The 27232-nt window shown below is 47.5% G+C and overlaps 1 protein-coding gene across 4 annotated transcripts in view; it reads left to right on the forward strand.

Moving 5' to 3' along the window:
• Positions 1 to 27232, forward strand: part of tab2 (TGF-beta activated kinase 1 (MAP3K7) binding protein 2) — a 38181-nt gene that overhangs the window by 5783 nt on the left and 5166 nt on the right. For all 4 annotated transcript variants that reach the window (XM_079360425.1, XM_079360428.1, XM_079360426.1 and 1 more), the window contains exons 2-4: positions 19217 to 19410; positions 20367 to 22056; positions 26031 to 26191. In XM_079360425.1, coding sequence (XP_079216551.1) covers positions 19309 to 19410; positions 20367 to 22056; positions 26031 to 26191 — 1953 coding nt within the window. In that variant the 5' untranslated portion in view covers positions 19217 to 19308. The remainder of the gene's footprint in view (positions 1 to 19216; positions 19411 to 20366; positions 22057 to 26030; positions 26192 to 27232) is intronic.

The following is a 27232-nucleotide window of genomic DNA, read 5'->3' on the forward strand; positions in this document are numbered from 1 at the left end:
TCTTCAGACTAACTGATCAGTCATCAGTAAAAACACGGGACAACAAACTCTCGCTGGCTTGGTGATTTAGCTGACAGGTCAGTGAGTTAACTGAAGGCCTGATTGAACCCTGCGCTGATTGTGAGTCTCACGGCTGCACATTCAAACTGATGCAGGAGGAGTTTGGTGCTGTGTAAAGAAAAGAGGGCTGTGAAGTCAAAGCTTCATTAAAAGAGTGATCTCCACCAGAATGAGGAGTCACTCCATGAAATGTCACCAAGAGTCCTGTGAACAGCTCTGATACTCTCTGCTTGGTTTTCTTCATCCCCCTTTCCTCCAAGCGGTCCGGGTCGGTCCGGTACTCAGTTATTGGTGTTTCCACCGTGAACAGTTGGTGCTGTTACCAAAACAAGAGATTTATTGCGTCCTACTTTTTTGCTAGCCTTCTGTCAGGGTGTCAAGGGGGCCGGTCCGGTGTACGTACCAGATCAGCTCGGGGTCTTTCACCTGCCAGTGACGTCGCAGAATTACACTTCCCACAATCAGAGTGTTTCTGATTGGTTGAGCTTGCCGTTACCATGGTAATATTTCCCACCCCTCTGTGCCGTATGTTTGCTAACCTTTACGCGAAGAGATAAGTCTTGCTAGCAGGCTAGTTAGTTAGTTAGCTAACACGAAATGCACTAATAACCTCATTATACCGCTGTTAATGTAGTTTATTATTTCCACGACACAAACTTCAAGATGGTGCAACACTTGCATGAACGGTATACTTAAAGAACAAAAGTTACTTTCAAGAAAAAAACAAACTATATAATTTGCAAAGGATTGTGGGATGGGTAGTTCCTTGACAAGCTGTCCGATGTTGTTTTCTTGTCGTCAACATCTCTGGACAACGATAGGACGAGTGCTCCTGAAATCCTCCTGCTGCTGTTGTTCACACCTCACAGCGGGAGACTTTCAGACAGACAGGAGGAGAGGCCGCTCGCTTCAGATCAGTCAGACTGGTTGCAGGAGGAACTCTGGGTAGAGTCCAGGTGAAAAACTCACATGAAGTTCCTTCTGCAAATATCAGGATATTCTTCTGGAGTGTGAGCGCTCTACAGAAGTCACTTATCTCCTGGTCTTTATGTTTTTTAAATGAAGCCTGATGTTTGTAAAGTAAGAGTTAACTTTGAAAAGCTTTCTGGTGTTTTCTAAAGTTTGTAGTTTTAGAGATTAATGTAAGAAAAGCAGATGATGAACAAACACATAAAGCTTCCCATGCAACATGTGTCGACCTGCACGAGCTTATGTCTCTGTTGACCTGCCTTAATATCCGCACAGTTTACTGCTGGATTGTTCTGCTGAATACATGATGAAGTGGAAAAAAAAAAAAGACAGAAGACATTTCATGTAATAGCACCAGTAAATCAGACTCAAGCGTTGTGGAGTAATTAAAGAGCAGCTTCTCATGCTAATGAAGTGTTTGTCAAGTTTCCTTTGCAGAGAGTTGGCCATGAAATAGGATAGTAGAGCAACCATCAATTAAAGGAATATAGAGGAGCTCCTCCGCCGACTCCCTTTGGATGTAGCATTTAAACTAATTGGAACCAGAACCGCTGGTGTGTTAAACAGGCATGTTTGGAAAGACAGCGGTGCAGCTCTTGAGACACTTCAGCTTTGTTAGTGGGATCGCTGTTGTGCTTGAAGCTTTCGTTTCCACCCTGGTTTGGCGTTTTATGAGTTGTTGGTCAATAGAAGCGGCAGAGCAGCAGGATTAAGTCGCCCTTTATTCTCGATGACAAGAAAATGTCACAACAGCGTCACATGAGCATGCAATCAGTGGAGCCCGCAGAAAACTCCTGCTTCCTGTTGTTGGACTCGGTTTGTGTTGTGATTTACGTTCTCGTAAAGTTTGACAAATTAAAAGCAGTTAGAAATTGACTTTATTTACGGAGTACTGGTTCCTGTTTAGGAAGAATCGGACGTGGACCACTTTGCCGAGTGCGCCCTTAAAAACAACAATGAGACGCCATAAGAACTTGGTGAGACTTGATGACGGGTTCTGTTGACGAATCAGAGCAAAGTGTGAAGCGAGGGCAAGGACATGCCCAACCCGGTTTAGGTGCCAGATCCTGCTCAGGTGGTCTCATCTGCTCGGGATCCTGCGTCTTCTGGTGATGTCACACAATGTCATTGACTGTACGCTTGTGTGATGATGTCACACATTGTGATTGGCGGTTTGTCGGAGAGTTTACAGACGTAGTGTTCGCAGGTCTTCGGACGGAGAATCCAGATGAACTGGTGTAAACTGTTTACTGTCTCTTACCTGTAGGTGGCGTCTTTACAAACATTGAACATGGCCGTGTAAATATGTTCAGACTCTCAGTGCAACATTAAAGTCAGAGTCATTTCTTCAGGGGCACTTTTTAGATTTTGGTTGAAATTAGAGCTCCCCCAAATGATTATTTTTCAAACTAATAATCAAACAATAAATGTTTCAGTTATTGATTATTTCACATGACTAAATCCTGATTATTCACATATGTTTTGACGGATGTTTTCTCTATAAATAGTCTTTAATCAAGGAAGCACTGTAAAACTAAACAGACATCAAAACACAAGTTATTCATCTCCTATTATGCTAAACAACAGACAAGTCTGCTCGCTAGTGGTTAGCATCGTGAATGTGTCAATTGTTTTTATCTAGATATTGTTGGCTCCTCTTGATGTAATTTCCTGTCATGTGTGTAAATGTTACAGTACATTGAGACGAGCTTGATTTGACACAAATCGAAATCGCAATTTCTGTCAGAAAAATCGCAATTAGATCTTTTCCTAAAATCGTTCAGCCTTAGCGTCTTTGGCGACGAGCTTTCTGGTGCATTACCGCCACCACTGGACCGGAGTGCGGAACAATATGGTTGTTGATGTCGTCAATGTCATCGAGGTGTGGTGTAGACGTGAGATTACGTAGTTTCTGCACAATGTGAGGGGGCGTGGCTTTTGAGGGAGCACAGAGGGGAGGGCGGAGTGAAGACGGAGCACTGAGGGAATACTGCTTTTCAAGTCATGCTTTCTTTAAAATGACCATCCCTGCCTTGAAAGGCAGTTTGGACACTGTGTGGGCGGGGCTTAAAGAGACAGCAGATGACATGCAGTGTTTCAGGCGGACATGAGGGATTGTTTTGTCCAGCACTCAGCGTTTCAGATGGTCCTGCGGTTTTATTTTAAAGACAATCTCAAAGTCCTCTCAGAACTTTGAAAAAAGTGTTTATTTTTGTGTCTGCGATTTATGTCGAACAGATTAAAGAGGGACTCGATCTTCTTCGAGGCATAAATTTGTGCTTGGCTTCAGAGTGTGTGCACATTTCTGTCTCTCTTTGTTTACCATGATTAATAAAGATGAACGCTGACTCCAACATGATTTATCACTTACAGGACGAGCTGCCAGCAGTGTCACGTTCTCCTTTTCAAGCACTCTCCCGCCTCCCAGTCCTTCTTGCTCGTCTTTAACCAAAAACAAGCCGTGAATATCGGCTACATTTCCACGTTTTCCCTCTCACTCAGATCGTCTCGATGCCTTCAGCTTAACGTGACGCCGCTGATCCTCCGCTGAGCGACCGCACACAGGAAGATGGTTCATGAGTTATCTTTGACCTCGGAGCTCCTCGCAGTTGTGCAGATGTAGCCTCTGCAGCAGGATGTGTGAGAGAGAGAGTGTGACACAAACACTTCCTCTCATAGTTTGCTCTGAGAAACGCTTTTTTACATTTCCTCCTCCTCTGACGTTTCCTAAAGCTGCAGCGGTCATTCATTTAGCAGCAATAAAATGTGCGGTGAGCAAACCCAGCTCACTACATGGCAGAGATGCATAAAGATGAGACTGGACTCTCCTTTGATCCCCATTTCTTATTCATATTTAAAAAGTACAAATGAAGTAAAAAAACAAAATCACTAAGATGTATACTGACTGATATGATCAACTGACCTCACTATTTGATCAGACAATACAGTACCATGCTGTGTTGAAGTTCTTCTCTTCAACAATACAGCAGTCAGTATGTCCTCCTTCTAACTTTAGATTCTGCTCCTGAATGCTCTGGATTTGTTTGGACCAGAGAAGGTAGACGGTTTTAAGGCCCCCCCACACGGCCGTTTTGGACGCCCCTCAGTTTGTCAGATATGAGAGCAGTTATCAGGTGAACAGGTGTTGCAGCGATGGAAGCGGGCAGTGGAACTGCTTCAGATAGAAGTGATTGTACCCGAGCTAAAAAGCCTCTGCATGTTTCTAATAAGCTCCAGCAGCAGAAAGCTGCTCAGACTAGGATCAATGTTGGAGATGATTTTAAACATGGAGAGAGGTTAGAACACAGAAAGGTTTACAGAGCGATGCAGAGCTGGCTAAACACTGAAGCTACAGTGTCCACTACATGGTGACCTGTGTGAGCATCCACTCTAGAGAGGAGGTGATCTCTAATGTTTCGTATTTGGACTGCAGTACCTGTTTTAAACTCTAGGTGTCAGAGTGTCATATTGATCCTTTAAAACATGTTTTTTTCCTCCTGAATCTTTAATCATTGTTTTCTTGTTTAAATTTCCAGGTGTGTTTGTTTTGGATATGGGGAGACGTGTGGATCATTCAGCTCCTGATTAAACCTCATGAACGAGGTCGTGAGGTTTGAAGGACGATTTTGTTTCCTGTCGGCCGATTATTGGTATTTTCAACGTTAAGGAGGCTAAATGATACGATGCCATTTAGCTTATTTTTGTGTCTTGAGGCGATGATGTGAAATAAGGATTTAAAATAATAATCCGAAGTGCATCCATGGGTCTGATGGAGTGCGAGTAAGCAGATAGCAAGCTGACCTCCCTGCTGCTTGTTATCTCTCCCCTGCTCATCCTGTGGGCAGGATCTGGCCTCACGTCCTCTGACTCCCTCCGCTTGCCTTATTCTGCTCTGTTTTTGAAACGCCATACAGAGCGCTCTGTCCTTCATCGTTTCTCTGGGTGCTGACGCCCTCTCATCTCCTTGTAGGTTTTGTTGTTGTTGTACCCCGTAAAGGGCTTTGATGCAGTGTCCTATCAGTAACAGAGGAGGCCTCGGGCTCCCCTCGCTCCCTCACTCCCTCGCTGTCTCACTCTGAAAACATATTGTCAGGGCGTGGTGGACGATCAAATCCACCCAGCTGAAAAGCTTTTGTTTGTTGTGGTTCAGTGTAGCTTTGCCAAGGGCAACTGTTAGTGTGGGTCTCCATGAAGTTCTTGCAGCAGAAATGGTCTTTTAATTCAGACCCTACATCTGCCCGTGTTTTGCAACCTTCTCACATCTCGGGTGTGTAAGCACCTGAGCTGGAGGGGTGAAGAAAACAACCCCCCCCCCCCCCTTCTGAAGATTGCTCAACTGCACTCAAGTTACGCTGGTGGGTCCTTCCCCCTTTGCATCCTGCAGTGAGAAAGACAACATTTGATATTCCCTCTTTAAGAGCGCAGCATGTGAGCTGAAATCTGCTGAGGACTTCCTCACATCCGGACAAAGTCTCCCTTTGTTTCACACGTTTCTGATGGTTTGTCTTCCTGGTATTTGCAGGAAGTGCTGCATGTGTGAACGCAAACGGCAACAATTTTTCTCTCAGACTTAATCTTCACTTTCAGCTGCCAGCCCTGCTTGTGTGGATGTTTGAACACAGCAGGATGCAGCTAGTGAAGAGGGGACTACTGCTGCATCATTCTGTTGTGCTGTATGTTCTTCTCTTCTCCACTCTGTTGAAGTACACGTAGCTCGGAGCAGGGTCCGAAATTAACGGGTCAAATGTGGGTACATTCTCCGTTTGGCGAGTAGATCTCAGAAGGCTATCTGCCACATGGTGGGTACAAAGTCATCAAAACTATGCTACGAGTATGAAGCACGTTTATCGCTTTCCTGCGTCCACGTTTTCCTGCTCCTCTCTCTGCTGACACCAACATGCACGCACGCACGCACATACACAAACACACACTGGAGCGCCACGGTGCGCCCCTTTTAACTTCCAGTGCATCAGCACACAGTTGATTCTTACGGCCGAGTCGAGAACTTGTGATCCGGTCAAATGTTCTGTAACACTATTTGTTATTTTCGCCGATGTATTTTTTCATCGAGCTGCCACCTTGACCGGTGAGTCAAAAAGTTGATTTCGATCGGTCCCTATATGGGTGAGGGGTGGGAAAATTATTTGAAGTAAATCAATTTCTCACTTATAGAATCTTAATTATGACACCTGAACTCCCCGTCAGCTTTAAGAAGGGAAATGGAGCCTTCAGTGCATGCACGCACACGCACCTCTTCCTGTTGCCCTTTGACCCCTCAAACTCACTGGCCTGCCTCCTCTCCTGGTTAGAGATGTCACAACAGAACCACTCAGCTGTGGTATTCCTTAGAGGAATGTGCTGCCTTGAGTTCGTGTGTGTGTGTGTGTGGTGTGGTGTGTGGTGTGTGTGTGTGTGGCTGCAGGCCAGACTGGCACTGGCAGCCTCCGAGGCACACCTGTTGTTGCCAGTCTAAGCAGAACCAGCGCTGTGTCGTCCTCCCCGTGATTTGCGAGCACCGCCACAGCAGATTAGCGCCTGCGACTCATCAGACGGCCTCGGCTGATGATGAAAAGAAACTGATCCATGCATGCATCAAAACCTGCCAATCCTGCATCTCACAGTATCCTATGATACGCTCTACACGTAACTTCTTAAAGACGTCCAGAGGCGGAATCTGCCTAAACCACAAACTGCACTCCAAAGCCCGTGCTCTAGTTTCCCTCAGTGTTTGAAAAGACCAGACTGTGTTTGGGACCTTTCATTCATCAGTGATTGTTTTCTAATTCTTATTTTCAAACCAAACTCGTGCACAGCCAACATGGCGGACACGATGTAACACCACACATTTATTAAACCACTGATGTGACTGTAGCACAGACTGAATGAGCTCAGGTCACACACACACATTCACACACTCCCTCAGTGTTAACTCTTCTGACTCACACACGTGCATGCACACAGTGCTCTTTGGGGCTAAGCGTCTCACTCGGAGAATCATCGGACACGTGCCTGCAGGAGTTGGGCATCGAACCCCCAACCCTCAGGTTATATTGTGTCTTTCTTGGACAGATGTTGAAGTGCATCTTTAATGTTTGAATGCACGGAGGGCCTGTGAGAATCAGAAGGAAATACCATGAATGTGTTCTGAACCTAGTGTGGCATGAAGCAGCGATGTTCAACCTTTCTTGGGTTTGGTCTTTTTCTCCTGTATCAGATGGGACAGTCTCTACACGACTGCAGCCTCTGTACGTGGACCTGCACCATAGAACCACAGAAAGCCTCTAATATAACATTTGCTCATGATTTTTTAACTCGATAGACGAAGCGTAACTCAGCCTGTAGGGTCGCCGGTTCAACTCCCGCTGAGGACTGAAGTACAGAAGTCGGTCTAGTTGCTGAGCCATGCACAGAGCCTCTCTGTGTGTCCTCCCACAGGCCTCAGACGTGCTGCTCAGGTTCATCAGTGACTCTGACTTGTTTGTCAGTGTGGCTGGATGTCTGGAGAACAGTCCAGGGTGTAACTCCGCCCCCTGCGACCTGGAACAGGAACAACAGTACAGATAATGAATGGATGGATTCCCCTTTTAATCCCGTTAAACCTTCAGTCAGCTTCTTGATTTAAACTTCCTGCTCTGACTATTCCCCGTTAACTCTGCATTATTCTTTACCTGCTACAAGTGCTTTAAATCAATTTACCCCGTCTTTGCATCCTCTTCACATTTAGCTTAAAGTGTGCAGGAAAGCGTACTTACTCAGAGCGTTGCAGAGACTCTCTGCTCATTGCGAACCCTGTTATTGTCATGCAGCTACCTTGATGTTGGTGAAATGGGTCTGCTGCTCGCTGACAAGTATGAATTGAATGTTTTCAGAGGGCTGGAATAAGACTGAATGGCATCTCAGCAGCAGCAGCAGCAGAGCGGTCATGTGACTTGGCTGCTATTTGTCTTTTGGTTGGCCTCAAGGTGGGGAATGATACTCCTAACAGCTGCGGGAAGCATTTCCGGCTGGGAGTTTTCTTCTCCTCTGGCCAAGCACCCGGAGGTCCAGCAGTGCACTGAAGCATGGCTGCATCGATTAGCTCTCCTGCACCCTGATCGTATTTTTAGTTGAATTAAAGCGGATAACTGAGCTGGCTACGAGCTTTCTGACAGCACTGTGGTTAGGATTTAACTCTGCAGGATTAATGATCCAGCAGAGTCTCAAGTTTTATCCAGTTCAGGCCTGTCAAACCGTTGACAAGCTCAGTAGTTTATTTTATTTTGAAGTTCTGTTCCATCCTCAAGCTGAGAGTTCTTTACTTTCTGTTTGAATTCAACCATGCTTTTATTTTGAAACACAATAAGGAACGTCTGGTAGTTTGAAGGTTTGGACATGAAGTTACGCACAGAAACAGGAAGTGACAGGGATGACAAAGTGACGCCAAACAGCTCAATGTGTGAGGACCACTATCTACAGGGACACTGAAGGGACAAAATAAATACAGAGACACTGAGGACCACTATCTACAGGGACACTGAAGGGACAAAATAAATACAGAGACACTGAGGACCACTATCTACAGGGACACTGAAGGGACAAATAACATGAGATCATTATCTAAGGCACATGTTGGTGAATAAACACTGATCAGAAGAAATTCAGGAAAAGAAATGTTTGGTGCTAACTGATATGGTATGACCCCTAGATGACCCCCCCATTTGATAGTGCTAACTATTCAACACTAACTGTTGAATTATGTGATGGCCTGCAGCATAGGACAGCAGTGCAGTGCCTTGATTCAGGATCTGTTGGAGGTGTGGGGAAAAGGCTGAGCGGAGGTATGAGGAAGTGATAAGAGCAGCGGAGGAGGAGCGAGCTGACCAAAGACAGAAGTGCTGTTAATGTCTCTCTCTCTCTGCCTCACAGAGCATGATGACATACAGTAAGTGCATTTGGTAAGGCAGTAAAGGGTGAAGATTTGGCCGCTGCATACTTGGCATGTCATCGCTGAGCGCCTGAGTGCAAAGCAGTCTCATTGTGTTCAATTTGCCTCGCAGTGAGTGTTGAGAGACGGCACCGCCACCCAAGCTAAACCTACCGCGGGGCCAGCAGGTCGCCATCATGGAGCGGGAGAGGACAGGAAAGGCTTTGACCAACATGCTAAGAAGAGGGAGATGGTTAGAAACCCTGATGAGGGTTGAACACTCAACATCCACTCATGTATTCTTTCATGAGAAACAGATGAGACGTGCTGATTGGTTAACTGATCTACACGGCTGTGTCGATCATAATATCCTGATTAATCAATATAATATTTAATGAACTTTAACACAACGCTAAAGAGACATTCAGTGAAAACCAGAGCTGGAAAGTGTCACTTCATTTTATTGTTTTCGTCTTGAATCCACTTAAAATATCCAAACCAGTTTCAGATCTAATAAATATACTTTACTGGCTCTGTCAGCAACGCGGGTTTTACGCCACTGAGGGCGGCCTCGAGCAGCTGTACTCGCTGAACGTGCAGGAATACGTCTGACTTCCTGTCTCCGTTGATCTCCCGTTTGTCTCGCTGATGGCGGCTGTGGCTCAGCTGGTAGAGTCGGTCGTCTCTCAACAGGAAGGTCGGGGGTTTGATCCCCAGCTCCTGCAGCTACATGTCCGATGTGCCCTTGAGCAAGGCACTTAACCCCAAGATGCTCCTGCTGCTTCGTCCGTGGTGTATACATCATCCCACACGGCTGTGACCTGCGGTGTAGAGGTCTCGGAGCGGAATCAGATGGGTTTTGACACACAGCAGGGCGTAGTGGCGCTGCGGCAGCGCCATAATGCGAGACGCTGACGGACAGCAGCAGCGTGCACGGACTTTGTGGTAAACTGAGGATTATAATTCTGCAGGAGACGCTGCTAACTGTTTTTATAAACCAGAGGCTTTTTGTTTGAGAAAATGTTTTTACAATCGATGGACGTGAAATGTTGTTTGAACTGCGGACTTCATTAAAGTTACACAGCTCACTATGTGAGTCACTATTCTGCTGTGTGTGTGTGTGTGTGTGTGTGTGTGTGTGTGTGTGTGTGTGTGTGTGTGTGTGTGTGTGTGTGTGTGTGTGTGTGTGTGTGTGTGTGTGTGTGTGTGTGTGTGTGTGTGTGTGTGTGTGTGTGTGTGTGTGTGTGTGTGTGTGTGTGTGTGTGTGTGTAGGCGGGGCCGTGTAATGGGCTTGAGTCAGAAGTTATGTCTGGTATTTACGGCGTTTTGTTTGTGGCTTTGTTATCTGGAGGACGGGGGTGTTGGAGCTCCAGACTGCCATGAAGATGTTTGTCATGATTCTGAGCCTGGTGACACGGCCCCGTCGTTTCTCTCTGTAACAACTGTGTCCACATGACCTGGACGAGACGTCTGACACGCCGGCTGTGTGGAGTTTATTTCTTTGGCTTTGATGAATAGATGAATCAACCATCATTGCCAACATGAACGTTATCATCTCATCTTTATTGAGATGTTTTATTGGCTTAACCCGACAACAGTTAGTACATGACACGGCTGCTGCCTTCCTTTTGATCAGTCCGATACGTCATCAGGAACGTCTGAAGTCTGATTTCTGCATCCACAGTAACCTTTAAGCTTTCGCTCATGTTATTAATGAACGACGTAGTCTTATTTCTGTGTCATTGAATCAATCACACTGATAATATCCTGCAACATGTCGTCGTGTTGTTTTCAGCTCACACATCCAGAGTCCTCCCGTTCTTCTCCTCCCGTCGTCCTCGCTCCGTCTGTGACTCAGAGGCAGGACACGGTGTGATGGCTGCTTTACAGCAGGTGATTGAAGCTTTAGACAAACAGGTGAAGGCAGCGTTAGTCCTCCCAGTGATGTGCAGCTTACCTGCCAAGACCTCCGCAAAAGTCAACAACCACACCTGCCATGATAAGACAGGTTCACCGTCTGCCGGGAGGATGTGTGGAGCTCTTAAAGTCTGAAGAGCACAGCCGCTCTGTGTTTACATCAGGGACCCCCCTCCCCCCGTCCAACTCTGCACTATGTAGATGTAGTTCTCCAGTATTTATGTCTCCATCCCTTGTGGTCGCAGCACACTGGTTTACAGAAGCTGGAGTCCCGCTGGCTGTGTTGTTGTCAGAGCTGCGTTTACATACAGCCGCTCCTCGAGTATAAAAGCTGTTTTAGTCGAGGACTAGAGAGAAGAAGAACACACACTGATTATTTGAAGTCACCTCAGCGTTTTTAGGTCACGCTCAGTCTGTGAAAACGTACATAAAGCTACGAGCTAAGGAGCGCTAACATTAGCATGCTAACAGCTCACACAGCTGGAGACCAGGACGATTTAGTCTGATGCTTACGCTCGACTCCTTCGTGCAAACATGAGGGGGGGCAGGTGGAGAGGCTTCAGTATGGAGGAGGCGTGGCCTAACAGCAGTCTGTTTTGGTTTCATGCTGGAGCTCAAAGACGACGTCCACCGGATCAAAAAGTGGCACATTCTTCCTTTAATAATGCCAGTTGCTCCCTCCTCGTACTGTACCACAGTGTTCATCAACGTGAGTGTTTTGCTTCATCATGTGAGGCGTTCGACGTGTGTGGAGGCTTATTGATGATGACGCGCATCGTGATCAGATCAGGAGAAATAATATCACAACAAAGGCGTTAAGCTTCAGTTTGAAGAGGAGGCGGGTGCATCAATAGAAGGGACGTACCAGCGGACTCATCTCTCTCCACGCGGATTATATGGACAAAAGAGAGGTCGGAAAAATTACCCTTAACGGCCCGCCCAAGCATCGTCGATGTGTGTGAACTCTGCAGTATTTATCATGGCCAGAGACCTGCTGCAGCACCCAGACATGCACCCAGCACCCAGCAGCCTTACATACTGGTTTTATACCAGAATGAAAAGTTTGCTTTTTTAGACTTTTTTTGCTATTGATGCTGTTTATTTTTGGAGCTGCTGTAACGACCAAACGTCCCTTATTCCGGGATCAATGAAGTGTATCCTTATCCTTGCATTGCTGCTTTTCCTCCCATTGTCTTGGTTGGGATTGGCTGGGTAAAACCTCCACCCTCCTGCTGGCATGTTGTGAAGGAGCTCGCACTGAATGCCAACAGTCTGCAGCATTTCTCCCCCTTGCAAGCACGCTATCCCAATGAGGTGTAAAAGTGATGTGGACAGTCGCGACAGAGTGTTTCATAGCTGGAAAAATAAGCTCTATCATGTAACCTATCTTTCCTGAGAGTGGCTTTGGAAAGCAGCGTGTATAGATTCTGCTTTACCTGCTCAATAGGAGTCTGTGTTGGGGCTTGTCTGCAGGCAATTAATGTTTCCACAATGTAAGGAAAAACTCAGTGCCCTGCTGAGACTTTCGTTTGGTGTGTGTGTGTGTGTACTTTAGTTTCACTATATGTTTTGCTTTCTCGATTGCTCACACCCTCTGTTTTTTAATGTGTACTTTCTTGGAAGAGTCCAAACGAAGAGATTAGTGGTTTCGGATAAGACTTGCTGCTGAGGTTTCTATTTTAAGCTCAGACTGTGGTCCTGACATCGAACGCCTCAGGAAAGTAAAGCAGTGGGAGGCTCCCTCTAAACCACAGTTTCATGCAGAGGTGTTGGATTGTTTGACTCTTCGAAGCCTCGTGTATCTGCTGCGGAGAAACATCGCACAACGCTTTACTGAGAGTCTTTGTCTTTATACGTTAGGTGGAGATCAGAGCAGACAGGTAATCATCAGTGTCAGGATGTAAACGTCAACATGCCCCGCCTCTGCTGCAGTCTCATGTCAGCTGACTTGGACTTCATATGGACCGACTACTCGCAGATACTGGCTGTCACGCATGCAGCTCGTCCTATCAGGAGTTTTCTGCAAGCGTCAGCGTTTGCAGGAGAAACGGGGTTCAACAGAAAGCCCCGGAGGAAGATGTGTCTTAGACCTCCATGTTTCCCACAGTGCATTGGGACGAGTTGTTGGACCTGGGGAGCTGGTGCCATCGCCTGCTTCCAATAAACCTCCAGCTGCAGGCTGTGGTGCTGAAGAATTTTTGATTTCCTGCAAGCGCACACACACACACACACACACACACACACACACACACACACACACACACACACACACACACCCCTTCACCACCAAGCACATGCGCTGACACGCTTGCACACAAACACACTCTCATAACCCTGTTTTGAAAAGCGGGCAGCTAAAAGGCGAGCAGGCTGTGTGTGCGCCGGGAGGCCCGGGCATAAAGTTTGTTTCTGTTCTGGAACAAAAGAGAAGCCGGACAAAGTTACAAACTCATGCGTTGTCAACTTCAGTTGCCGTTAACGGGGAGGATTCAGGCCGATTTTGTGGTGTTAATGTTGTCGATCAGAGAGGTGGTCACACGCTTTGAGATTGAAGCCCTCGACTTCTCCTTTCAAGAAGAATCCTTTTAAACAGGGTTGTTGAAGTTATGTTTGGAGTTTCCGTTGATGACACGCTCACAGTTTATCCCGAGTTTATGATCGTCTGACGGCTGGTGACATTAATATGGTGAGGAGTCACTTTGATTCGGCGGGTCACAGTTTTTTGTGATGACTCCAAAAAGCTCCGACTGTTGAGACGAGTCTGGTCTGTAATGTTTCCATGCATGCTTTTGGCTTTTCTGCACGCTGCACTGCAATCACTGAATCAGAGCAGAGTGCACAAATAAAGGCGGGATGAATGGAGCCGGTGTGCTCGAGACGAGGTTGTGTGAGTCGTTCACAAAATATGAAGGAATGGCATGAAGAGAAGTTGTAACAGGCCGCCTGTCGACCGTTTGTCATGAAGTTAAAGGCTCAACACGCTGCGAGTGTCACGTGGACTCGTGAGTCGGACGTTTGAGGGTTTCATAAGCGATGGCTGTGAGCAGGAAATGAAGGCCTCTCCAGATGATCTTTTAAGTAACGTTTGAAGTCAACGCTCTGATTCAGCGTCATGATGTAAAGAACGGAGGCCGTTGAACTGAAGAGAAACGAGATGAAACGTCTCTCTTCAGTGTTTGTCGTCGGTCACCAGCTCTGAGAAGAACAAGCAGACTGAAGGGCTCCAGACATGCTGCTGGCAGCTCGGCTCTCGGCCCCCTGGGCTCGCTGAAGAGTGCACAGAGGCACTGTTTGTTTTTTTTAGGCATTGATAAAGGTTTTGCTGACCTGCTGCTTTTGTTTCAGGAGAGGAGGTAACGTAGTTCAGATCCCTGTAAACACCTTGGAGAGTCGATCTGAGACCGGCTCTGTCATGACTTCCTGTCTGCAACACAGAAACTGAGCAAAGAGTCCAGCCGTGTCCTTTTGACTGATGACTCCTCCAACCATCAGTCTGTGGAGGACAGCCGCGTCAGTTTATTCATGTAGCTTATGTCATCTTATTCTGTCTGTGGTCGAACCACATTCAAAACCTTTTATTTATTGAGTTAAAATGTATTAAAGCAGGAAAACCTCTTTTACAAACTCAGATCAACACGAGTCACAGAGCACAAGAGTCATCAGTCAAATCATCTACAGCCTGAAGCATCTTTCTCCACCATCACTATCACCATCATCACCACCATCATCATCACCACCACCATCACCATCATCATCACCATCATCATCACCATCTGCATTATCACCATCATCATCACCATCAGGTGACTTTGATAAAAAGAGACGACACGGATCATCTCTGAACTCTGACACCTGAATCTGTTCTGAGGCGAGCAGGTGAAGCACGATCGAGTCTTTAAAAAGACAACGCAGGCCGCCCCAATCATACGGAGTACAACAATGAGTGGGGGTCATTACATTTTCACATTTCTGATGTCTTTATTAAGATGTCACTCAGCTGCTGCCTCATTCTTCAAGTTGAGACGTGAGCCGCGTTTCCTGTTGTCATAACGACTTCTTCAACGTATGACTCGTGGAAGTGATTCTTGAGCGCGCTCAGCTGTCACCTCGGTGCTGCAGCTCGGCATTCTTGTCTAAGTGTGTGTGTGTGTATACACTGGACACACACACACACGCACAACAAGCCTGTCTGTCACTTCCTGAGAAGGCTGGGGTGCGAGCCAGCTGCGTCCACTGCCAGCTCAGTTTGACCACGACTCAGCACATTCCATGCAGCGCTGCTTAACGCTGCAGAGGATGTTTCTGATTCGTGCTCAGACGGGATCCGAACCGTCTCCGCTGTTTTTAATGCTCAATATATTCCTCCTGGCACCGGCTGCAGGATCGATGGAGGGATCGACTGACGGGATGGGCAGCACGTCCTCTGTGCCTGCGGAGGAGAGAGTGGCGTGACATTTGTTCGTGTGTTTCTGGTTCCCAGTTCTGTGTAGCCTCTTTGTTTACCTCTCGTAGATCTGTGGAGGATATCTTCACGTGCCAGGCTTGTGTTTCTGTTCAGGGCTCCTGTTGACTATTTATCCACATTTTTATTTAGGCTTTAATTGATTTGGACGTTTTTAGTTGGCTTGGCGGTGGCGGGGTGAATGAGCCCATTGATGGAGCACGGCAGGCCTGCTACCTCCTGAAAGGAGTGCGAGGCTGTGGGTCAATGCTTTGGCACGGCCAATAACAGCCTCAGCAATAGAAGCTTTGTGTCTATCTGTGCAGCGCTGCCTCGGGCCCTGTTCCACCGACGCCTCCAACGAGGGCTAATCTCCCCCGCCCCCCACAAGGACCTTCTGCAGGCTTGTTAGGAGGTGTGGACCTTTTCTGTTTTTGTAGCCAGGAAACAATCCGACCACACTGATGACCTGGAACCGGGTCAGCTGCCAAGTCGTGAGTTTCCTTTCCCACAGCGGCTGAGCTGCCCGACCTTCTGAGCCTGAATGCTGGACTGTTGTTCCTTGGCTCCGTGCACCGTTAATGTCTTTCCGGCTTGTCCACCAAACAGGGACAAGTAAAAACCCTCCTCTGATTCAGACATAAAAAGAAGTGTGTGACTGGAAAAGCTTTATTTCCTGTGGCGTAAATGTGCTCGATCCACCGGAGGAGGTGAAAGACGCTTCAGTGGTGGCAGAGTGGTGAACTCTGACCTCCTTTCTCTCCGTTGTGTTTCTGTGGACGTAAAACGTCGTCACATTAGAGTTACTAGTCGCTAATATTAATAATTACTACTTCAGCCTTCGATGAGTCTGCAGCCACGGACTCCCCGAACAGGCTTGAACTCTCAAACAGAAAGGTGTCTGTTTCTAACATGTGACCAATCAAAGAGCTTTGTCGTAGCCTACGATCCAGTCCTTCCAACGTTGTGTCTCGCCTTCTGTCTCGTGATCCGTTCTGTCCTCGCTGAGCTGGAAAATCTTGGTCCAAAACCAGTAAACGTTATAACCAGTAAATTCATTAAAAAATTATTTCAGTAAACAGAATTTTATTTTTTCTTCATCTGACATAAGGAAAGGAAACAAGGAAAGGAACTGTCAGCGGTGCACGTTGTTGCAGGAGACAGTCGCGTCTCAGGTGTTCATCAGATGTTTGAAGTCTCCGTTAAAGCTGGTTTGTATTCATCTGATGATGTCTGAGAAAAGCATCCATCCGACCTGCTGCACACGGGGTCAAAGGGGGGGGGGATCTCTGAGTAGTCCAGGTCCGTCTCCTTGCAGCTGGCACCAGAGTATTAACCTCAGCTAGAAAGCTCCTCCTTCTGTTATCGGCTGCGTCCGGATGTTTTCTGAAGCTGATTTGGGACTTTCAGTTGTGACATCGTCAGAGCTCACACACAGGCGCACAGCTGCGATGCACAGTCGCTGTTATCTGCAGCTCGACTTCACATGTCTGCTAACATTGTTAAAGCTTATTTCTGTCCTCACAAAGAGAAAAGGAGGAATTCCTGAATGTTTGAAGATGTAAAAAGACTCGCTCTGATGTGCAGCGAGCAGATCTTCATGTCGTTATGAATGGCGTTTGTCGTCCACACGTCTGTCAGCCTCTGACACTTCATGCTCTCGTGATTGTGCTCCCTCAGGGTGGGCCAGGTGGGACCCCGGGAGTGTCTGTTGTTTTCATTTTAAACCCTTTTTGTGTTTCTTCTCACTGCAGCAGGATTCAGATCGTTTACGTGCGTACAGTACAGATGTGCCCGCACGTCTTTGAAGGAAAAAGGTGCGATCAAGTCGAGCTGAGGCGCTGATGACCGCTTTCTGCAACTCAGCTTGTTAAATCATCAGTGACTGTCACCTGTATCAACAGCCAATCAGATCAGCCGATCAGTTCAAAACAACAAGAAACCCCAGCGGGCAGACGGAGACATTTTCTGTTTCAAAAGTAAAATGTGCTTCAAAATCAAACACATCCGTCTGCTTGATGCCTGAAGCCTTTGCACAAACGACTGATGACTCATCCCGCACTCAGGCGTTCACAAACTCTCGACCAATTAAAAAGCTTTGTTGAAGCTAACTAACCAAACCGTACGCCCCGCCTTCCTCTCGTGGTCGATTCTGTGCTGATCCACCTGGAAAGACGTCACCACACAGCAGGATCGCCTTTCATCAGGCCTGGCGCTTCTCGCTCTACGACCCGAGTGTAAAGGAGCGCAGTGCCGTCAGAGTCTGATCTCCACAATGGAGAGTCGGTGCTATCTCGTCTGTGGTGGGTTAAACCGGCACGTCCACCGGAGGAATACGTGACCACGTTCAGCTCGGCTGCTGCTGCTAAAGCTGCTGAAGTTAGCCGCACTCTCCAAACCCTCTGAAAGGTCTCCAGGGTTTTCAACTTTCACTCAGACTGAGATGACGCGTGTTTATCATGATAACATCATAAGCCAGAGTGCACGGCCCTCTTTAGGACCTTACGACAGTAAGTGAGCAGTCAAAGAAGTCCAGAGCCGGGCACACAGACGTGAGCTGTCCTGGCCTTTGCAGGAAGAAACGGGTGTGCGAGGCGGTCGGGGTCAAACACAGTATCTCCGTCCTGCACCGTCAGCAGGGATTCCTAGGAATCAACTGTTCTCTGCTTCTGCCTGATGTTGGAACTTCACAGATCTTTACGTGGCGATCTGCCTCCAGACCAGACCGGGGTTCGCCCCCTCTCCGATGTGGAAGCTTGTTTTTCCCAGCAGTCAGTCAAAGGTGGTTTCCTCCCACTGCTGCTCTTTTATTACGGGGGCTTTGAGGGGAGGAGGGCTTCTGGACTGCGTGCCATCTCTTCTCATCGAGGCTCTCTGAAACTCTGTTCTGAAGGCTCCCAGGCGTAATAAAAGAGTCGACCTCAAATGTCTGACGGATGTCTTGTAGAGTGTAGCTGCAGTTGACCACATTGGCTCCCTCCCCTCCTCTTGCTTCCTTTCCTTCGTTCTTTGTCACTGAACTGAATTCTTCTTCTTCTTCTTCTGAGTGTTTTACTGAATGTGTGTTTTTCAAACTGCAGGAAGTTTTTCAGAGTTTAGACTTTTGTAACCCTCCGCGTTTTCTATTGATTCCAAGCAGCAGGAAGTATGAGCTGTTATACGTCCTAGAGAAACGTGGTTTGTTGTTTTTAAAAGTTCATTTTTGGGCTTTTTAGCCTTTAATTGATGGGATGGTGGAGAGAGTCAGAGAGAGAGAGAGAGTGTGGGGGAGACATGCGGTAAAGGACGTTTGCAGAGGTCATCTGTCCGACAACTAAACCAATCGAGGCTGAAAACAGGTGAATTTAACACACTCATTAGCTTACTGAGGAACCTGGACAAACACATTTTTATTTTCACTACTTTCGAACGTCAACGAGTCGACTTTCTTCGCCGTATGCAGCCTTTTAATATTTCCGTTGTGACTGGAAAATCCTCTGCTGGAAATTACGTTCTGAGCGGACCAATCACAGTCCTTGTGGTTGGCGTTGGCGTGACACGTAGTCAGGATTTTTTGGAGGTGGGCGTAGGGGTCCACGTAGCTACGGCGTCGACGCAACGCAGAAGTATAAATTAGAGTTTATTTGATTGGTCAAATACAAGAGCTAATCCAATAACATGAATTAATGTTATCTAATAACGAGCAGTAAACAAATGGACCAACATCTTCTGACTGTCTCGAAGGCCTCATCTCTACTTTCACCTCTTTTTATATAATAAGCCCAAACTCAGATCTCCAGCACGCCATCCTCCGGGTTCTCACTGACGTTGTTCTAGAAGTTTTCGTTTGGTGAAATGTGGCGTGATGCTGACAGGCTCCTAACCTGTGTGTGGCTTTTTATATTGGGTGAAATAGTTTTTCTCATGTCTTGTTTGTTTGATTTCAGATGATGTTCAAGATGAAGGCTGCTCGCTGCCACATCTGACACGCAGAGTGAACTGAAGACGAGAGAAGCAGTCCTGACCTGGCAACATACGAATGGCCCAGGGAAGCCACCAGATTGACATTCAGGTTTTACAAGACCTGCGCCAGAAGTTCCCTGAAGTCCCCGAGGGTGTCGTCTCTCAGTGTGTTCTCCAGGTGAGTCAGGTCACATACCTGTCAGCACAGATCACCTCCTCGAAGCCTGAACGCCACATCAGGTCACAGCGGGTTATGAAACGTCGTCTCACTCGGGCCAATCAAACCGTCCGCCACGAGGGCGAGAAAGCACCCCGCCTGTTTTAGTTTTCAGTTTTGAAAGAAAGTTGTTTTTCAGTGTGATTTATTCACCGACGAAGAGACGAACCCGGGAAATAAGATAGACGCTAAAAATAAGTAAATAAATGTATTTGTACATATATAAGCCGCACTTGTTTATAAGCCGCAGGTGTCCACGTTGTAACGGTGCTATTTACACAGAAAGATGGACACAAAAACTTTTTTTGAACTTAAATACGTACTACCGATAACATCCACAAATATGAAGCCTACTGTAAATCCTTTATCAAACAGTGTCTGTAACACGGCTGGTGAAAAAGATTACCGTAATATATTTCACAAGAAAAAGTCCTCAGATTGACTTCATTACTCACTTCTTCAGTCTCTTTTTCGTTGTCGCTGTCAGTGTCATCTTAACGTGCAGCAGCTCTGTTAGCTTCTTTGACAGCCAGGTCGATCGCCTTTAACTTGAAAGCTGCATCATATGTATTTCTCCGTGTGTTTTCCATCATGAGGGTGCGTGCATAAAGCGCAAAATGACTGATATTAAGATCCGACGTGACGAGGACGAATGTTTTTGCGACAGAAGTTCATTATCCCCCAAGAAAAATCCACAAATAAGCCGCAGTGTTCAAAACGTGACAAAAAAGTATTGGTTTATAGTCCGGAATTTACGGTACAAGCTTTTACCTGACACAATGTCACGTTGTCATGACGATATTCCAAAAAGATGGCAGAGTTAAAAAACATTGAATGTTTGTTTTGAAGCTTTAAAAAAAGCGTCACGCCTTCTTTTCAGCTTCTCGTCGACTTTACTCTTCTTCTCCTTCTTTCAGAACAAAAACAACTTGGACGCCTGCTGTGAATACTTGTCCAAGGTCAGTCCAGGCTACCTGTACAGTGAAGACGGAAACCTCAGCTTTTCCGACGACCCCAGCTACACCCGGCTCCGTAATCACATGACCCAGCTCAACCTGGGCCTGCAGTCTCAGAATGTGCATGCTGCCCCGGTTCGGGACGGCCTGAGAATGAACGGCAGTCGGACTCTTGCTCACAGCCTGAGTGACGGGCCCCTCCAGACCAGCCAGGCCCCCAACAGTGACTTCTTTCAGCAGGAGCCCCAGTCCGCCCCGGTCCAGGTGCCCTCCAGCCTCAATGTTTTTGGTGTGATGGAGCCCACTCGCAAACCGCAGCCTCCGCAGCACCTCGGACTCTACCCTCTGGGAGTCAAAGGGCCGACTATGGGAGTCCAGCAGACCCCTCGCTTCAATCCCATCACCGTCACGCTAGCCCCCAATATCCAGACCACAGGCCGCAACACCCCTACGTCTTTGCACATACACGGCGGGCCGCAGTCGGGCCTCAGCAGTCCACAGGGTAACTCTATCTACATCAGGCCCTACGTGAGCCAGTCCGGTACGAGCCGGCAGAGCCAGCAGCAGGCAGGCAGGGCCCAGTACAGCCCCACTTCTCAGCCCCAGCAACAGATCTACCAGATCTCCCACCCGGGCTCCTGGTCCGGCTCTCAGCACGCCTCCTCGTCACATACCTCACAGACCCAGGGCCACCAGACCTCTCACGTCTACATGCCCATCAGCTCCCCCACAAACCCCCAGGCGCCTTCTTTTCTTCCAACTGGAAGCCAGGCCTCCTCCTCCGGGGTCTCCTCCTGCTCCTCCTCATCCTCCTCCTCCTCCGTCATGCCCACCTCCCTGTCCACCATCAGCCAGTACAACATTCAAAACATCTCCACAGGCCACAGGAAGAATCAGATAGAGATCAAACTTGAATCTCCTCAGAGGAGCAACTCGACAACCACGACGGCCGTGCTGCGGACCAGCAGCGGGCCTCGCTCCTCCTCAACTTCCTCATCCTGCCCTTCCTCTTCCTCATCTTCCACTGGTGTGGCCACTGTCCCCACCGCTCCTCTCTCCATTGGAGGACCGGGTCTGAGCCGCAGCCAGCCCACTGTTTACATTTCTGCCAGCCCGCCCACTGCTGCTAGCACCCTGTCAGAGGAGGCAGTCATGGCCTCCGCCGGCTCCCGCTCCCAGCCGAAGTTTTACATTTCAGCCAACGCCTCCAGTGATGACGGTGGGGGCAGGAACCCCCCCACAGTCTACATCTCAGCCAACCCTCCCTTGCAGGGGCCTTCGGGGGCCAGGAACATGGGGGGCCAAGTGAGCATGGGCCCTGCCTACATCCACCACCATCCTCCTAAGCCCCGTGCGTCTGTGGGAGGCGGCGGTGGCGGCGGCACGGCATCATCCCCACGCGTGGTGGTGACTCAGCCCAACACCAAATACACTTTTAAAATCACAGTGTCCCCTAATAAGCCCCCTGCTGTGTCCCCTGGGGTGGTGTCCCCTACGTTTGAGCCCAAGAACCTCCTCAGTCTACCCTCGGACCACCACTATGTGGAGCCAGACCCCCTCCACCTCTCGGACCCGCTGTCTCCACACAGGGAGAAGCCGAGTGAGCCTCGCAGACTCAGCATGGGCTCTGATGACGCGGCGTACACGCAAGGTGAGTCAGCGTTTTACAAAAAGACCCGTGTCATGACACCTTTGTTTTCACATGTTAGAGTCACTACTGAAGCAGCAGTACGATCAGTCATCCAATCAATAAACCAGGTTATACAGAGGTGAAGCAGCTGTTCTCTGTTTTGTTGTTATTGACAATAACCAGCAGCTGAAGGAGCGGCGTGCGACTCGGACACGTTTCTGCTGCTGGAGCTTATTAGAAACATGCAGAGGCTTTTTAGCTCGGGTACAATCACTTCTATCTGAAGCAGTTCCACTGCCCGCTTCCATCGCTGCAACACCTGTTCACCTGATAACTGCTCTCATATCTGACAAACTGAGGGGCGTCCAAAACGGCTGTGTGGGGGGGGGCCTTAAAACCGTCTACCTTCTCTGGTCCAAACAAATCCAGAGCATTCAGGAGCAGAATCTAAAGTTAGTAGGAGCACTTCAACGCAGCATGTTTCCTTCATGATTACAGAGTGAGGTCAGTACAGAGCTGGACCTCTGAGTGGATGTAGATCTATCGGGCCCGTGTGCCCTGAAGATGACATCACAGCCGGTCTTATTGCCATCGATTTTAAAGATCCTGAACTTTCTGACCCCGATGTTTGTTTGGTGTAAAACAAAAGATTTGGAAATGATTGGAGTCGTCCTTTTTAATGCAGGCAGCTTGGACTGAGCAGACTGGTGTTTAATGTCATGAAAGCAGCTGTTTGCTTCAATGTTTATTGGTTGTTTAGTACATGTGGAGTATCTGAAAAGTGCAGAGTGATAAGGGCCTCTTTTACCAATCATTTATATTGTGAAGTTGTTTTGCTGCCAGCAGTTGGTGGAAATGTTTTTTCCACTGCGCCCGGCCAAGAAAGTAATTTTCCTTGAAAGTATACTGTGTGATTTTAAGAGTCTCTCTCCATAACTCTGTTATTCAGCTCTAAAGCAACACTGAGTACACATGCTGTCACTGTGTGTTGGTTTGGTGGAGCTACAGTAACATGAAACATGAAAGCAGAGGTGACTCGCTCACTCAGGCCCGCTGTGATGACTGGAGTGTGAGTCGTCCACGCTAAACGACCCCTGAGACGCCGTGAGTCAAACATGTCGGAGCACACTGCTCTTACCTTTTTTGGGCTTTTCACTGGATTACGTCTGAGTCAGCAGCTGTGACTCCTGCTCTGCACTGACTACCACCGAGAGGGGCTTCACTGTCTCTGACCTCCGACCCCGTGTGTCCCACCACTGCTCTGCTCCAACCTGCACTCATTAGCTGTTGTACTTTACTGTTAGCGTAGCTCACTGTTAGCCTAGCTACTCTTGGGCTGCATCGAGTTCAACTCCACAGAGGTGAACAAAGATAGATGTGTGGGCTGTTGCACATTAATGGGAATGATGTGTAACAGCATTAAATGATGACTCTCTCTTCCTCTGTGATCATGAAGGAAACCTGCTGTGTTGAAGCTTCTCTGACAACAACACAGCAGCCAGCATGTCCTCCTTCTAACTTTAGATTCTGCTCCTGAATGCTCTGGATTTGTCACCAAGCATCAATAATTAAAAATGGCAGTCAGTCCTTGAAGCAGTAAAAAAGTGCGTCGCAATGAAAATGTTTTATTTTAATGCTGAAAAAACAGGAACCAGTAGCGGACAGCTGTGTGATGCACTGCCAAATCCCGATCCAGTATCAGTCATGCATCAAATCGAACACCTGGAGCTGAAGGATGGGATCCTTTTGATTCTGCAGCCGTTTGAAAAAGAGGGATTTAAACAGTTCTCATTCATGAGAATAAATCACAAACCACATTGAGGCACATGAACCCTCGTCTTCACCTGGCTGCACCTCTTCTCTCTGACGTTCACTTAAAAACACCGCTCCCCTCCTTCACTGCGAGCATCAGATGAAGACTTCTCCTCCTCCTCCTCCTATTGTCTGTACATGGAGCGAGGGCCATGTGGGTACAGGGCACCATCCACTGGGAGCATAGTTTATTTTTTGAAAGGGCGACGTCAACGGTGCCTTTCTGAATAAATACAGAAGACCAGGCTGCTGCTTTGTGCTGCGAACGCTCTCTACTTACTGAAAACGAATGAAAAGCCCGAACAGAAGCCGACCGACGTAAAAAAACAGAATCAGAAGTCATGATAAGTCAGGAGGAACACAGACGACTTGGGATCGAGGCTTTAAGTCATAAATGAGGGTTTGCATGAAGCGTTAGTCGCTGAGGAGAAAAGCGTTGAACGTCCATCTTGTTTTTATGGCAACAGAGTGAAGAAAACGGCCGCTGCATGACCGACACTGTTACTTTGTGTAATGTTTTATATTTACAAGACAAGATTCACAGAAGGAGGCAAAATTACAGGAACTGTCCAATATTTTGAAACGTTTTGAAAGTTGAGTCTATTTCAGAACTCAAAGCGAATATTTTCAAGTAGTTTGTTTCTCTCATCACGTTTTCAGTTTATCGTCTGTTCAGATATCTCAGCAGGCGAGCTGCTGACTTTACCGCCGCTCGTAAAAAGCAACAAAACAAAAAGCTCAGCATGGAGACTGTTCACTGTTTTTATCTTCTTACATTTTGTCCCTCGTATCAAACGGCTTGAGAAAGAGTCGACACATCAACATTCACCAAACGGAGCGTCACCCCACACGTTTAAAAAGTCAGGTTTGTTTTTTGAGGAGCAAAAGAAAGGGGAGTTGTTTATCACTGAGTGTCGGTGCAGGAGGTGTTACGACCTGTCAACAGATACAGGAGCATTCATGAGTTATGAGCAACACGCTGCAGCAGATCGTGTGCACAGTCATGAAAACACTGCAGCACAGTTTGCCCGCGGCACTGATCTTATCACCATGTTAATGTTTCCAAATACACGGACAGTTCAGGAAGCTTGTTTCTGGCGTGGAGCTTCCCTCGCTCTTCGTACGTTGTTTTTATGCTCCGGGTCCAATCCTGGGTGTGGGTGCTCAAAGGATCCAGGATAAATAATCCAGATTTGGTAGTACTAAGGATCATGTAATCCAGCTCAGTGTGTCATCCCTGTTGTTCAAAGAAAAACTGGATGATCCAGATACAGGCGTTTAAGGATCTCTGAATCTGGATTACGAAAGCTTTAAAGTCACATATTATACAAAATCCTCTTCACCGTGTTCCTCTGACGCTCATGTGTGTCTCTAGTCTGTCGACGAACCCCCCAATTATGAGAGAGGTCCATCCTCTCCGTCTTAAGCCTGCTCCATTTTACAGATAATCTGTACCGCAAACAGGCCGTTTGGAGATGCTCCCTTCATGACATCACAAAGGGCAGTAGCCCCTCCCCCAGGTGGGTGACACTCCCACAGCTAGGTGTTTGTTCTGCCCTCTGAGTCTGCCTTCTCACCGTAAACAATAGGACATGGAGCGAGAAAGACCCGAGCCCTTCCAGAGAGGGGGCGTGGTCAGACACAGCTCATTTACATATTTAAAGCTACAGACGGCCTACAAACGGCCTGTTCTGAGCAGGGCTGAAGAAGAGGAAAATATGTGACACAGGGGGTGCCAAAATCCGCTTAGACCTAAAGGATCCTCACAGCTGCTTTGAATTAGTTTGATCACGTTGCTTCATAAAGACAAATCATTTATTTTTTACATGCTTTGGTGTCTTATCTACGTTGTGACACTTTAATGTAACTTAGTTTAAATAAAAAATAAATACATCAACAACAAAAGCCTTAAAATATGAACTATCTTGTTAAACCAGAAATGTTTGTTTTCCTTTTGTTCCCTGTAATCTGGCAGGAATCAGGACGACCCTGATTTTATGGATCAAAGTAATCCTGATCAAAAGTTCTGAACCCAAACTGATCTGATCACCTGATCCTTTTTCCTTTTTCTTTTGAACAGCTCGATTAGAAGATTGAATCGTGTTGAACAAGCGAGCCGTGACTTGTTTACTCTCATGTGTGACGTTTGCTAACAGTGTTGTTTGTGTGTTTGTGTTGTCCAGCGTTGTTGGTCCATCAGAAGGCCCGCATGGACCGGCTGTGGCACGAGCTCGAGCTGAAGAAGAAGAAGCTGGAGAAGCTAAAAGAGGAGGTCAACGAGATGGAGAACGACCTGACGAGGAGACGGCTGGAGAGATCCAACTCGGCCTCCCAAATTCCTTCTGTAAGCTCCATGCAGTGATTTAAGTCCCATGTGTTTCTCTTTGGGCCAATCAGGGGCCGTTATGTTCAAAGCCTGCAGCCCCAGATTTAGTCATTTAGATTTTCATTTTGAAGAACTGTAATCATCAGCGGGATTTTCAAAGTCGCACATTAGTCCATTTTCTTGAGGAGAAGTCGGGCTAACTTTTCAACACAACACCGAAGCTCAAGATTTATCTGCTCATTTACGAGCAGCACCTGAGACGTCACTGTGAGAGTGAAAGAAGGAGCTCAGACTCGGACACACACACACACACACACACTCACACTCTCATGCTTTAATTCTGTCCATCATGAAAATAAGTCGTACAGCTCAAAATCGGCCTGAAATAGTTGAGCGTACGTCGGCAGGTCATCCTTACATCGGAGGTTTATCCTGTGGTGGAAGAATCTGGAGGCAGAGAAGAAAACGCTGCAGAAACATTTAAGCAACTTTGTCCGCAGGTCTCCTTGTGTCTCCTGTGGTTTGTTTCAGATAAAACTCGCACAGACGCACTTATTGGGAAGTTCGTTGGAAGTTGGACAGTGTGAACGAGTTGTTGCTTGGACAGGCAAAGAGCCAATCAAAGAGCTGCTGGACACGCACCTGCTTTACATTTCTATGTAATATTTATCAATGAATATCCAAACTGTGTGTGAGATGAGGCGGATATCGGCCACAGCACGACTCATAACGTCACATTCATTTCCCAGTGATCGTCTCAGTGAGGCTCCGCAGCTGCAGAGCAAACACAGTCAACGTGTCCTTCCATATTTATTTTTCTGCGTCGCTCTGTGTTTATGTTCCACTTGCTGCTGTGAGTTTGTTGAACCCTCTCGGGTTCAGATGAAGTGGCGCTCTTAGCTCTTTGTTGAGTCAGCTGTTCTGTCAGCTCTCACAGTCAGAGTGGTCGGGCGGGGAGGAGAGGCTGCCGAGGGTTAATGTGCTGCTGTTTACTGAGCCCAGCCAGCTCTGCTGCTGACGCGCTCACACATCGAGAGCTACCGAGTCGAAGGATTAGGA

The sequence above is a fragment of the Symphodus melops genome (genome assembly GCF_947650265.1).
Source record: "Symphodus melops genome assembly, chromosome: 1".
NCBI lineage: Eukaryota > Metazoa > Chordata > Actinopteri > Labriformes > Labridae > Symphodus > Symphodus melops.